Source organism: Columba livia, chromosome Z, assembly GCF_036013475.1.
Source record: "Columba livia isolate bColLiv1 breed racing homer chromosome Z, bColLiv1.pat.W.v2, whole genome shotgun sequence".
NCBI classification, from domain to species: Eukaryota; Metazoa; Chordata; class Aves; order Columbiformes; family Columbidae; genus Columba; species Columba livia.
This window is the reverse complement of record NC_088642.1, coordinates 73,575,794-73,590,315: the sequence shown is the minus strand read 5'-3', so window position 1 is coordinate 73,590,315 and position 14,522 is coordinate 73,575,794. Positions and strand designations below refer to the sequence as shown.

At 41.8% G+C, this 14,522-nt stretch overlaps 1 protein-coding gene across 6 annotated transcripts in view; it reads left to right on the top strand.

The window, feature by feature from the left end:
- Positions 1-14,522, top strand: part of PALM2AKAP2 (PALM2 and AKAP2 fusion) — a 267,852-nt gene that overhangs the window by 144,635 nt on the left and 108,695 nt on the right. For all 6 annotated transcript variants that reach the window (XM_065046386.1, XM_065046383.1, XM_065046385.1 and 3 more), the window contains one exon: positions 11,256-11,338. In XM_065046386.1, coding sequence (XP_064902458.1) covers positions 11,256-11,338 — 83 coding nt within the window. The remainder of the gene's footprint in view (positions 1-11,255; positions 11,339-14,522) is intronic.

Below are 14,522 nucleotides of genomic sequence, written 5' to 3'. Positions count from 1 at the left end.
GAGATGTGTCTAATGATGCCCCTGATCTAGTGACTGTGGATGCTGGAGGAAGTACAGGGGAAGGTCTGAAGGTACAGACTGGTCACAGGCATTCACCTTGTATGATGTGTCTGCTGTTAAAGACCATTGGTTTGCTCCAGTGGTGCATATTTTCTCTTCTTAGAAACTGTCTTTAACTGTGCTAGGAGAAAACTCAGAAACAGAATGTGGAAAATCCAAACAAGCTACCTGCACAGCCAAAATAAATTAAGCGTGACAGTTATTTTTATCTGTTACTCAGTGCAGGCTCTGAATAGTTGAATAGCTTGAATAAAAGAAGAAGCAGCCATGAACTTAATCTAAACTCAGACTGAGCTATTCACAAATTGAGAGCTGCTGAGGATCAAGTCATTTGTTGTCATTTGAAAAAAAAAATTCTCATCTATTCATTACATCTCCACAATTCTGTGTTCCAGGCAAGACTTGACATGAAAGGACAGTGGTTCTTTCAAAAAAAGGCTTTCAAATACATTTCTTATTTCTAGACATTTCAAAAGAAACTTAGCTTGCTAGATTTCAACAGGAAAGGTCTAAATGTGCAAGCTGACATTTGGGGGTTTACTCTTAAAAAACATTTGAAATTTCCTGATCTCTCTTTGTTTTCAGAACAGGAATCTCTCTACAGGGCAGGCTGCCTCTTTAAAATGTTACAGTTTAAAACCTTATAAAACTAAGTAATGACTCTAGCGTAGAAGCAATAAGCATTTGAGTTACAGGTAATACGAAAGTTCATTGAAGTCCTGACATAATTTTATGCTTTCTTCATGCTCTGTTCCACTGATATTATGGGCTTATTGTCAAGATGAGGGCTGTCAAATACGTTTATTGGTACCCTGATACAGGCTCTATGCTGTTTTTTCTCAACAGAATAGCTAATTCTCTTAGGAAGACACTTTACTGAATCAACACTCCTCACTGTTCATGCTAAGGAGGAGTAGAGGGAACCAAAGAAAAAGGACAGATAAAGGGAGATGCACATACATTTTAAGCTACATTTTAAAAGGAGGTCAGTTTTGTTTACCACAGCTATAGCACGCCCCCAAGACAGGCTCAGGACTCAAGATCTGAAAAAACTCCCCACTCACATATACCATCCATACATCCACTTAAGTGTAATCTGCACAGATGGAGTATCTCATCGAGCAGGGAAACCCACCACATCATGGGATTGCCTTCCATGCGAGTTCCTCCCCAGAAGGTAACAAGGTGGCTGCAAGCTAAAATCATGAGGCTCCAAAAATGAATACAAGCATAGCTACCAAAGGCAAAACATCAGCCTTAGATGTTCTTTGATGCACCAAGGAATGCAAGTGCTTAAAGACATTATTTGCCTCAGGAGTGTTTTTAATTTCAAATTTAGACAACGCACATCATGGGACAGAGAGACACCTGAGACAGAACAAGTAGAAATGAGATGATGATTTCCACGAGTCTGCAGAAGCCAAGCAGAATTTCCTTACTGACTTTGAGTTGTTTTATAGCTGTTTGTGCTACCCATGAAGAGCCACGTTTAGCATACCACAGGCACAAGAGTCAGAGGTTTGGCATTGCATCAGCAGGGTATGTTTTAAGGAGCACATGTTGTCACTTTGAAGAGCTGAGGGAAGACAAAGCCAGGATTCTATCACCTTGGGAATACATGTCTGGCCTGTGCTCATTCAGAAAGCACAGCGAGAAAGCACCTCCTGTCATGTTTATTGATGTGGAGGTTTGGTGGGGCTCCCAGGCAGAATCCAAGTTTTATGTTCCAGGATGCCATCTTTACATGAGTTCCCCAAGTGTGGGACAGCCTGGAAACTTAAATCTAGTTATCCAATTTCTGCGCAGCAGGACTCAAGCAGTACTCAAGAAAGACAGTTTGTTATACTTCTCCTAATGCCCCAAGTATTGTCTGGAAGGTAATGGATGTGGCATCATTTGACATTGCACACTAACTGTTATCTTTGCTTAAATATTAAACCTTTTAGGTGTAAAATACAGCCTAATATCATGCCAACAAAGTAATAAATTATTTTCTTTTTAGTTTGTCATTTGCTTTCAAAGCACTTCGTCTCTTTTCTAATAAAGAGCCAAGCAATCCTTTATTGAACTCTTCCAAGCATATGGCTTGGATAAGAAACATCACTCAAGTTTTGACCTGCAAGTCATGCATCTTTTGAATGTTGTGGCTAGGAAATGAAACATTTCACTACCTATTTTAATTCTGGGGAGGTGACATGCGAATAACTGAGGAGGATATACCATATCTGGACATTATGTTTGCCTGTGAGTTTGCTTTTTTGGGAAAACAAACAGTACTTTGAAAGCAAACACTATAATTTTTCCTAATTATATGTCATTTCCTAAGACTGCCAACCTTATCCACAGAGGCCAGAGACTGATGCATCTTCTCTAATTGGGCAGTAACTTACTCCATAAGTACTCCCTGTGAAAGGACTGAAACTTACTAACATGCAGCGCAGACAAGTTTAGGTGAAGACAGGTGTCTTCATCCTTAAACATCTGGATCTTACCTCTGGTGTCCTTTTGTTAAAAGTCAGATTATATTAACCTTACATCAAGCAGTGACTTTAATTTGACTGCACAGTTACAAATCCCCTTCAGTGCTCTGGATCTGTTCTTGCAGATAACAGATCTACTCTCAGCTTCAGGAAAACCAAATATCTGGCCTGAAAAGGTCTGCTGTCCTAGACTGCATGGCTTTCCAGCAGTGTCATGGCTTATGCCATGATGACACTAGTCCACCTATACCTCCCAGCTCTCATGCACCTGTCTAGGGAAGAGCAAGAGTTTACTCTGCTGTTGCAGAATTTACAAGATTTGCACTAACGTGTGCCAAGTAGACATGCAAGGTTGAGATGGGTTCTTTCATATCAGGCACATTACTCTTTACAACAAAACTGGAGGTCAAATGTTGCGCCAATCCAGACAGTTTGGGTTAGGTCTGCCTCAATGCACTTTGACTCTTGACAACTACAATCTAATCAGGCAGGTGAGCCCTCTCTCAGCCTAGTCCATGGGTCTTGCTTTTTTCTTGTCAAGGATTGAAATACTTCTTTAGGATCTTATACCGTAAAACCCCATTGTTTTATTTGTTTAACTCCTGAGTGAACTCTGAAAATCTTGCAATATGGCTTTTTCAGGAGCGTGGAAGGAGGCTTGTCAGAATAAATTATGTGTATTTATTCCTAAATCCACTCAGTGGATGTATGCACGTTCATTCGTTTCTCCTGCACCTTCAGTGAGCTTGCCATTTTTGTCAGATCTCCGAATGCAAACCAGATCCAAAATGTCACCCCTGAAGGAGATCATGAGGTGTGAGACGAAAATTGACAATGATAGGTCCTCTTATATGCAGTCTATTACCTGCATCTAAATGTCAGCAGACTATGATTGTACCTCCTGCTCCACAGTAATGCAATCTGACACATATGAGGATTTACCTTGTTGAGCCAGACTGGTGGCTCACCACAGGGAAGAGAAGAAAAGCATTAATTGGAAGACATGATTTGCTGAAAAATGGAGATTGCTTTCCTCCCATCGTCACCAGGTGCACTGGAAAGGCTCAGCCATTTACTTCAGCAGTAGTAGCCACTAATGGGCAACATCCTGGCTGATGGTAAAAGTCACCGAAGGGGAAATTAGGTTTAACTAAATGTATACCACTTTTGACGGTTGGAGATGTATCCATAGCATCTTCCACATATGCATAGAATCATTTAATAATTTTGGTTGGAAAAGACTCTCAAAATCATCAAGTCCAACCATCAAACTAACACTGTCGCTAAAACATGTCCTGCAGAAGCTCACCTACACATATTTTAAACACCTCCAGGGACGGTGACTCCACCACTGCCCTGGAAAGCCTGTTCCAGTGCCTGACAACCCTTTCCATTGATTTTTTCCTAATATTGAATCTATACCTTCCTTCATGCAACTTGAGGCCATTTTCTCTCATCCCATCACTTGCTACTTCAGAGAAGAGACCAACACCCTCCATGCTACAACTTCCTTTCAGGTAGTTGCAGACAGTGATAAGGTCTCCCCCAAGCCTCCTTTTCTCAAGATTAAACAGCCCCAGTTCCCTCAGCTGCTCCTCATAAGACTTGTGCTCCAGACCCTTCACCAGCTTCATTGCCCTTCTCTGAACTCTCTCCAGCACCTCAATGTCTTTCTTGTCATGAGGGGCCCAAAATGGAACACAGGATTCAAGGTGCAGATTCACCAGTGCCGAGTACAGGGGGACGATCGCCTCTCTAGTCCTGCTGGCCTCACTATTTCTGATACAAGCTAGGATGCATGTAGCAGTCCCAGCTGTTGGTACATGCAGCTGCAGGTCTAACTCCAGGTACCAGAAAGGGTGACGAAAATATGTCTCTTCTACTTTAGTGTGGGCAAGATCAGCATGACGAAGACAGGAGATAAACTTTCTCAGTTTACAGTTAAAGAAGCTGGACACAGCTCTTGCCGTTCTCTATGCTGGCTCTGCTGGGAAGGTTAGAAGCTCATTTTGATGGTACTTACACCCATGCATGTCTTGGGGGCAAGGGATCCTCTAGGAGGATACAGTGAGATGAGCACCACAAGCTATTTGTCTCCTTCACTGTATTACAGGCACGGACTTTCAGCAGTGTTTGGCTGATGTCTTTTCTTACTCCTAGTAGGGAATGGTTACCAGTAGCACATAGTCTTTCTGCTACCTTCTGCTTTCTTTCTGTGGTTGAGTTTAAGATGTCATGGTTAAAAAGAATTTGCATGAGTCACTTGTGCTTCCATTCTTTGTATCATTCAAGGAGTTCTCTGTTATTTTTAAACCCTTGTGCAAGGCAATGAATTCATTGTTTGGCTGCACTTCTGCCACATACAGGAACTGAGTCTAAGCAAAGCTAGGAACCTATCTGCTCTTCTAATGACAGAACATCACACTTCTTACCTGGCATTTCCAAGTAAGAGAATGTACTCCAAGGCAAACTGTTACAAGTAAGAGAAAGAAAATTCACAGTTTTTCACTTCCTCATGCCTCCCAGTTCATGTCGGAGTTTATTTCCTGAAGACATTTTTTCCTCTGAAGACTTCATTGTTTCTCCCTCAATTTCATCATAAACTGTGCATTGTGAATAAGATTGCTGAGATTGGGAGCAATTTTCTAAGCAACACTGCAATCTCATTTCCTTAGAATAGCTTTAACTTTAGGGCTGGTCTATACTTAAGGTTTCATTGCAAAATATATGCAGATTATGGTTCTGAGGGCTTTTTGCTTGCTTGCTAGCAGAAATGGTGAACTTCATAGTGTTAGTAAAACTCTGGGAAAATGCTTTCACAATCTGAACCAACATTAGTTGATCACTCCTGGTCACCAGAAACTATGCTGGTAGGTAGAAATTTTCATTAAAGAGATAAAGGACAAAGTTTAAGACTGGTATTGCATGACCTTGCAGTGAATGGCTGAAGACAGACCTGTTCTCCCAAGCTATCATCACTTCCTACCCAACTGAGGCATGCAAAAGCCATGTCAGAGTATTGCTAGCCTGGGCTAGTTCAAGTGACTCCTGAAAGCCTGACTGAGCTGAAAAGAGCTAATTCATCTCAGTGATGGAGATTTGCATTACTTTAACTACTCCACGTACAACCACCAATGCGTGTCTCTTTATGTGTTTCCCAAAATGGTGCCAGATTACATCTGTAACTAACGTGTGCATCTGAATTTTGGAGACTGAGCCTTCGTAGTACAGATTCAGTACAGCGCTTCTCACATGGTCACAATCCAACCAGTACCCTCTGAGGAATGACACCAGCCAAGGCTACATTTCATTGTGACAAAAGTAGGTGTGACTTCCCTCCTACTAGCCCTAGTAGCGAGATTTTTGCCTTGTTTGTATTTAAGTCCAAAATACATCAGAGTGTGAAAGCTGGGGAAAAAAAAAACATTTGGAAGAGAAAAGCAAATTAGCAAAATTGCACCATGAGTTCTATAACCAGTGAATAATACCGCTATCAGGCTCAGAAAACAGATAAAATGAGCTAGAGTTCTTAAGACAATTGCCATCAGAGAGACACATTACAGGAGAATTTGCACCTACAGCACTCTCTGCAATAGGTTTTCTAAGACTGAAAATTCTATGGAAACTGAGACTAAAATATCTTCTTAACTCCTAGAGCTGAGCACTCAAAGCATGGTTAAAGGGTAAGAGGGTTTCCTTACTATTGTTTCAAAATATAGCAATGTCATAATGCCTAAACACAGCATTTATTAAAGAAAAGTAAGTAAAAAATGAAGAATGGGTGGCCTTCTTTGCCACTTCAGTTATGGCTTTGTCTTCACGCTGATATGTGACCTCTCCCAATTTGAACTCCATAGAGCCACCAAGCCATTTAGTGGTTCGATAAATAAATATGTCAGCACTCTTGCTGAAAGGTCTTTTTTCTTAGGCTGTGCCTCTTTTTTTCTCTCCCTCTCCTTTGAGGATCTTATTTCTCTGAATGACTTTTTATTATTCACAGGAATAACTGGTGACAAACTCTACTTTGTAGTTTAACATGGCATCTGTCTCCTGGCTCAGCTGGGCACTGCCAAGACAGCAACATAAGGATATAATTTGGCTTCATTTTCAATGACAAGTCGTATGTCACTGAAAGAAAGCAGACTGAGAAACAGCAGGAATCCCTGTGGTTCAAGTCAAGAGCAAATAGTTGCTCTAATAAAGTGCCTCCTCGGTCTCTTCAAGACCAAATGGGCCAGTTCAGTGTTGATTCAAGAATTACGTGTTTGGAGCTGGCCTGTTTCCTTCCAATGTGGGCAGGGCAGGATGCACTCTGGTGGGCAACAGGCTGGCTGGTCAATCTGAGGCAGCTGCAACCTCCAGCGGGCAGAGAGGGCCAAACTGGGAGCAGTAACAGGTCCTTTTGGCACATGTGTACAACCTGTCTTGGCTCTGAAAAGGACTAAGAGTTCTCTCACAGACGAGCTGCCCGAGTGGAAGAGGATAATAAATCTTAAACTGCTCTAGCTGCCATGCAAGCAAACATTTGACTATGCCTTAACCTTTCATGGCATGTGTAAATTACTACTATGCAAGAAATGAAGGTTTGATTTAGCACAATTAGACCACTGCAGGAGTTTTCCTGGTGAATACCTGTAAGTGCTATATCTATCCTCTGAAGAGACAAATCTTTGCCCTAAAGGCGTTCCCTGATTCAGTTCCTCTTGTGCTACAACCTGTCCCTTTATGCACCAGTTTGTTTTGCAGGAGGCTGTAGGCTGCCAAGTTCCAGATGGATATGGCCTACCCCAGTGCTAATGGTTGTATGGTACAGGGCTTCAAGTGGTTTCCCACCAATTTAACAACACAGCAACAGAGTCCATTTGTTGAAAACACAGAGCATTCTGTTGCTAAAACAAATAGCAAAATTAAGACCCTAAGTCTGTGATTTCTGGGTCATTTTTGCATTTGTGAAGGATTTTTTAAGTGAGCTGTGTGCCCCTGCAGAAAGTTCACATACTTCAGTAGCTGAACTGCACCTTAAAGTTTCCTTTCTTTGTTCAGGTCCTAAAGAGACACAGAGTAGAAACCCAAAGGGTTTGACCGACTGAGATGGATGGAGCAAGCACCCTTGAGATTAATGTACTGCCCCAGGCCACTGCTAACTAATGCAGAGGTGCTTCCCCAGTGGTCACAGTGCTGATCACAAAGAACTGTGGTTCAGGAACAAACTGCTAAAGTCTCCCCTTGCTTGTTAAGAGCAATGAGTGCATGGGCACAGCAGTTTTCCAGATCCCTCATTAGTACCTCTCTTTTTCAACTATATTCTGCACTTTCACTGCCAACTACAGCACCAGGAACTGGGCATCTGCCTCTTACACTTAAATATCATCCTTCCTGTCTTAACAACATCCATTCCTTTCTCTCTTGCCTGATGTTGCTGAGCTGAGAAGCCAATTTCCTTCTTATTATCTGCACCTTGATTTCTCTTCCAAGTCTGCATGGATACATCTCTTAAGGAAAGAGATTGTTAGCTCAGCTTCATTCCTGTTGTATTGTTCGGTCCTCTTTATTGTTAAACTCCTGTCATCCATCAAACTCTATTCAGAGTTGAAATCAACAGCAAATAAAAAGAAACAAACAAGTCAGCACAGTGCTACACAGAAGTGGAGCTAGCATGCACACAGATGGATGAAAAGCCACTGAGCCTCAATAGTGCTGATGGAGCTGCCCTGCAGCTGTTCTGGATGAGTTACTTCATCACTGCAGTAGAGACGATGATAGATATAAAACTTCAGCTGTGCTAATGGCAGCATGAACTGGTACTATGTGCAACCTTTACAACAGCTCCATGGATGTGTACATGCTTGTTTTGTTGTTGTTGTTTTTTTTATCTGAGGGTGACTATAAAGTGGCCATGTCCTTCATGCAAATCAAGTCAGAGGTCCATGTTGTGGCAGAGATTGCCTGTCACCAAATACAGAGTGTGGAGAAGAAGTCTACTAAGGCTTATGTTAGCTATAGTTTTTTGAGATGTGAGGGCAATCTATCTTTTTCTCATATGTGTTAATTTCTATGCCTGGGACCTTCACTACTTTTTTTCTAGTTAAGTGCATGCACTACTAGTGTAATGATCTCCTCTTAATCTTTGATGTGTTGCTGCATCAATGAGGAATATCACAGGTGGACTATTTAAGTCAATATGAGTGCCTACCAAGGGCTACACAGAATGATAGTTGTGGCACAGGTGTGAAATTAGGCAACCCACATCTCCATTTAGCACTCCAGTCACCAGACTGCCCTTTCTTGGAGGGCATGGGCTGCACAAACATCAGCATTTTGTCAGAGAACAGTAGTATGGTTTTTAGTGAACTCATCCCTGTTTCCTCAGTCACACTTGCGGTTGGTTCAGGTGTGGAATGATTCACACCAAAGGAAGAGGCTGAGTCACAGGCAAGAGTCCTTTTGGAGGAAATAAAACCAGAAACTCTTCTGCAGGGTCACATGAAATACTTTTCACACCTTAGTGGAACTACAAATACTTTAATCAAGTATTACTCCTTCTGATACTGTGGTAACATTTAGTTCAGGGAATCAGACTAAATCTAGCATGACATTACATCATGGAAATACGTACAATATAGAGCTAGAGAACTGCTCCTGTCCCTGATGCTCTCCTACTTCACAGCTACTTGCTAATGCAAGCAAAAGCATCTACACCAGGACAACATGCTGAAGACTTCACAAGTATACTGCAGAAAAAGATGCATGGGGGCCTGAGTATGAAGGGATTCTTTCATGAAATGGTAAAAAAAGGCATACAAGCTGTATTTTACGCCTGTGTTTGAACAGCAGGATGGCATACAGGTATCAGTAAACAATCAGAAGCCTACTATGCTAAAACGCTCTACAGACCTATAACAAGGAAGGTACTTTTGGCCTTATATTGAAAGAAGAAAAAGAACAACACTCTAGGGGAACCCCAGCAGAGATGAATGCAAAGGAGGGATCATTCCTGTGGAAAAGCCACAGGATTAGACTTCTGGCTTTGTGTGCTTCTTCAGAGTGCTGAGGGCACAACAATAAATAAGGTCCCAATCTTGTTATTATGCACTTCCATTGATTTTAATGCAGTCTTTAAGCCTTCTTGGGGGCTACTTCTTGGTTCTGTAGACACCATAGCTCAGCATGTGGGAAGAGCAGTCAGCTCCAAAAACCTGTGCTGGAAAATCTAAAAGGCACCTACAGGATTTTGGCACATTATTTGCACTGACAGTTTTTAATATTCTTCCCCCAGAGCAAAAGATGTCTATCTGAGGCTGCCAAAACATAGGGAAAACCCACCAGCCAATATTGTTAGAAAGATACAGTCGGTGCCTCCACTTATCCATAGGTAGACTACAGCTCAAGCTGGCATTGGCAGCATGTGCCACTGTCTGCTGGAGCAACAAATAAAACAAAGACATCTCTGATGCACAGATCCTTTTGCACAAGTAATCATAACACAACTGTGGAGTACACACAGACAGTAGTGCTTTGAAGAGCCACACTCAAGATTATAGAGTGAAGTAGCAGCAGAGGGCATGAATAACTGTCCTTGTATGGACCAAAGACTAGAGAGCCATTTCAAGCTGTATTACATGAGCTGTATTTGAAACTGAGTAGGTGAACACCGTACTGTGATAGTACAAGGAACATTCTTCAATGTATTTCAGTGTGAAAGTGCATATTCACCACTGCTACTGGAGATGATACATAAATTCTTATGCATCCTTATCCTGTATAGAGGAGATCATATAACTTCTCTAATTTAATCTTGCAGTTTATAAAATATTCACTAAATTAATCTGGCTCTAATCCATCCTTATTCATTGTAATTATTGGCTTTGCTATGGACATTCCAAAAGTAATCAAACAGCTGTCTGTGGCTACCTGTGCTTAAGTAAGATTGTCCCTGGAGGTGATGTGTTCTCACTTTCTTCAAGATTTAAGGTTGATGCAGAAATAAAACTGCAGAGGTTGTTCTTCCAGACAGGACTGAGAGGCTACCCACACCATGTCCTGCGAGCTGCTCCTGTAACCTGGGCTCACCCCACAAGCAGTGGTGACTCCTGGCTGACGAACAGTGTGCACTAGGAGATGCTCTCAGTTAGGGTCCTACGTGTTCTTAGTTACCCTTCTCTTGGGATGCACAGAAGTGCTGAAGTGTCCTCTGGCTTCTTCCCAAGATGGGATGAGTTCACCCCAGGGACAGTGTGAGCAGGGACACACATTCAGCGCAGCAACACAGGTGAACACAGAGCAACCAGCATCTGGGGGGCTCCCTGGGGTGGCAAGGCTGGACCTGCCAGCCAGGGCCATCCCACCACCTCATGAGGGACCAGAGCAGCCCCAGCACCGGCACCTGACGTGGTCCTAGGGATGGGGATGGCTGCTGCAGGGGCTGAAGTTGAATATGTCCTTCTTGAGCCATGGCGTGCTGTATCAACCCACAAAACACTTGCTGAGTTTTCTCCAGGCAGTGGCTGCCTCTCCACAGCACGCAGAGCTGTCTACAGCTGGCAAAGACATTTTTTGGTCATTGTTTTTTTTACCCTTTCTGTTTTCCTCAACAACACTGATAAGAAACGAGGCTGGTGACAGAAAGTGGCTGGTAGGATGGATCCAAGCAAAGCAAGGCAGCCTCTCAGGCATGCATATCCTCCCATGGGCAATAAAATGTCTTTCATTTTGTAGGTGCAGGAGGATTGGATGTGCTGCTGAGGGACCTGTCAGGACCGTTCTCCTGTGAAAGTCACGAAGCCAAGGAGGGTGCAGGGGTAAGTCTCCTCCCACCATGTCCTTGTGGGAAGCACAGAGATATGCACGGCATTCAAACATAATGGTGCTCGGTGAGATGGGGCCTATCTTCAGCTGCAAGGAGTTTGTCATGGTGGGAGCAGACCCCATTGGTGTAAATTGCATTTGCTTGGCTACCACAGGGGTCTCCTCCTCAATATTTTAAAACCCGGTACAACAGCTGGGATTAGAAGGACCTTCAATACAGGCACATTTCTTGAGAGTTGTTGTTAAATAATCCTTGCACTGCAAGATGGTCTCAAACCAATGGTCAGTTTTTTCCTCACCATCAGCCAATCCCCCACATGTCTTCCCTTGCATCTTTTCTTCTCAGACCCCTCTGTGGTTACCCCACCTCCTTTCATCAGCATGAGGAGGGCAAGCGTCTGAGAAGCATTGCCCTCACCCGGTGTGGTTGGGTGGCATGTGGAAACACACCATTTTGCTGGAAAGGGCGTGATGGGGATATTCCTTCTTCTTTGTCATTCTCAGTGGGATTGTGTGCAGTCATGACTTTTTAACAGCAGCAAGAGAATTTGTCTATAAGGTGTTGGGAGTGGAAAGGGACCAAATGGGCAAGTGAATTCCTGCAGAGCCAAGATGTTCATCTTCAGGGCTATTGACACTGCTGAGCACGTATACCTAAAGACAAAACCAACCATGTTAAAAACTAAAGACAAAACCAACAATTTTTATCATAAATTTGACTTATAAATAAAGATGCAAAGTTGGATACACGTAGCCCATATTCATTACTAAATTTAATTTAATATTTTACTTTTATTTAAATTAAAATAATCAACACTATTAAACTGGTTCAGATGAAGCGGATGAAGCAGATTTCAGACTTCTGCTATAAAAGCAGAGGAGTTTTGTTCTTAAATTACAGGTAGTTAAATTTAACCCAATAACTAACTCTTTCATTTAGAAAAGCATTTAAAGACAAAAATGCAGCAAGTTCGTATCTTCTTCTGGTCTATGAGTAAAAACTGGTGTGAGACGCTCAGACCAGGCAGCTTTAAGTGGCCATGGTGTATAATTAGTTAAAGGCAGCACCTGCAAAGAAATTTTTTTTTAATGAGGAAAATGTAAATGTAAGACGTGTTTGGAAAACATTTTCTTAGATTTTTTATATAATATTTACTAGTTCCATTTATCATTAAAAAAAAAAAAATGATTATTTTCTCAAAATCCATGCAGTTTTTATTTAAGTGCTAACAAAATCCAAAAGGCGCCAGACTGACCTGATGTTTTAAAAACAAAACAAAACAAAACCTGCTAAGAGACAACAAATATGAATCTGACTGCATGCCATTAACAATTTAGAATTAACAATATAGCACAGAATTCCATACTCTTGGCTGTCAAAAACAATGACCAAATTTTAGGTGAAATCCACATAAAGTAGCAAATCAATATGTACTGAGGGGTATTAGTCAGTGATAACCCACCTTTCTTTAGGGAAATAATTTACAGCACAAACAACAAAAGTAAGGTTCAGATTGATAACACAAAGCTGTCAAAACGAAATTTCCACGTTGCAGCTGAAGCAGATATTTGGATCACTCTGGCTGCAGCTGGAGCGTGGACTCGCACAGGTGTTCTCGGGTGTTCCGCGCTGGCTGCGGTCAGTGCTCTGCTCTGCGTGGTATCACTCCATGGCAGCTCATGTATCACAAGCAGGTCCTGTAGGGCTGCTGGGAAAGCTCTGAGCTGGAGCTTAATCAGTTCCTAACTTTATCTGGCTTAAGTTAAGGACATACATAGGAAGAGGGGAAAAAATTTTCAATGACTGCAAAATGCAATTTGTTTTCATAACACAGTGCTTGCAATGCTTGGAAGTCTAACACTATGCAGAGCAAAATCTGACTTAGCACTGTTTTATCCTTGGGTTTAAAAAATAGGTTGGCTTGTTTGTTTTTAATAATGACCCCCCTGCTGAAGGAGGAGGTTTAATGACAGAACTTTGTAAGAGGGAGGCTGACTCAGTGCTGCCACTGACGCAGTGTAAGCAGAATCAGCAAAATACTAGCACGGGAAAGTCAATAAAGTCCATGAGAATATCCTTACCAGCATGGAAGAAAATTAACTTGGTCATAGCAAACTATAAAACTCTGAAATTTTCTTTAATAACTTGCTAACAATCTGTGGAATGGAGAAACCTGGTGTTTGAGGCAAAAACTATATGGAGCAGCTGGATATAAACTCTTCTGAGCTTGCATTGTCTGAGACAAACCCAAAACAACTGTCCTTTCTATCACTAGTCAAATGAGCAACGTTATTTTCATACAAGAAAACCACCAATTTTAGATTAACTCTGAAAAGAGTCTATGCAGATCTACTGGCAATATTTTTTTATGATACCAAGAGAAACAGAAATCAGGAAATAGAAATTCGCATATCTCTGGTATTTTCAACAGCCTACTCACTCCAAGTGAGTGAGCCTACTCACTTCAAGAGTCTACTCACTCATGAAGTTCCCTTCAACTTTAACAAACTATTAACAGAGAAGCAAGAAACCCCTCCTTGGTCCAGACTGTGCTCTTGACTATATAGTTTAAGTCAATGGTAACTGCACAGGTTTCAATAAAGCATAGAAAACTCTTATATTTAATAGGTAATGACATTCACAACTAGTGAAGTCAAGATGTGGATCAGTAAACAAGTGTTGCACTTGATGCTAGTCATGAAGCAAAGTAATACTCTCCCTTACAAGAAAGGAAAGATATGGTCCCCGAAAAGAGCTGCCTCATATAATGTGCTCAAAACTGGCCAAGCTGGACCTGTTGTTGAACAAGTTGAAGTTTATGAATGATATTTCAGCTTCTTATGTTTCTTCCTTCTTTTCCAAATAGCAAAACATTGCCTCTTCATTGTTGTGTTTAAAATACATAGTTATTCCTTCAGCACTTTCTGGAGTGCAGATTCAGAATATCATGTGCTCTTTTACTGAGCCTTTCTTGCAGCTTTTGCTCAAAAAGGAGAATGTGTATGTGTGGGGGAGAGTAGCATAAACTGCAGCTGTTTTTCTTTATTTTTCCACCATCATTACTGCTGACTGGTAACAAGGAAGAAGACACATGTATGCACCACTTGGAATCTCTGCAACAGTGCTGTACAGGGGCCTGAGAGATTATCTTGTTGAACAACTCCTCATTTCAACAT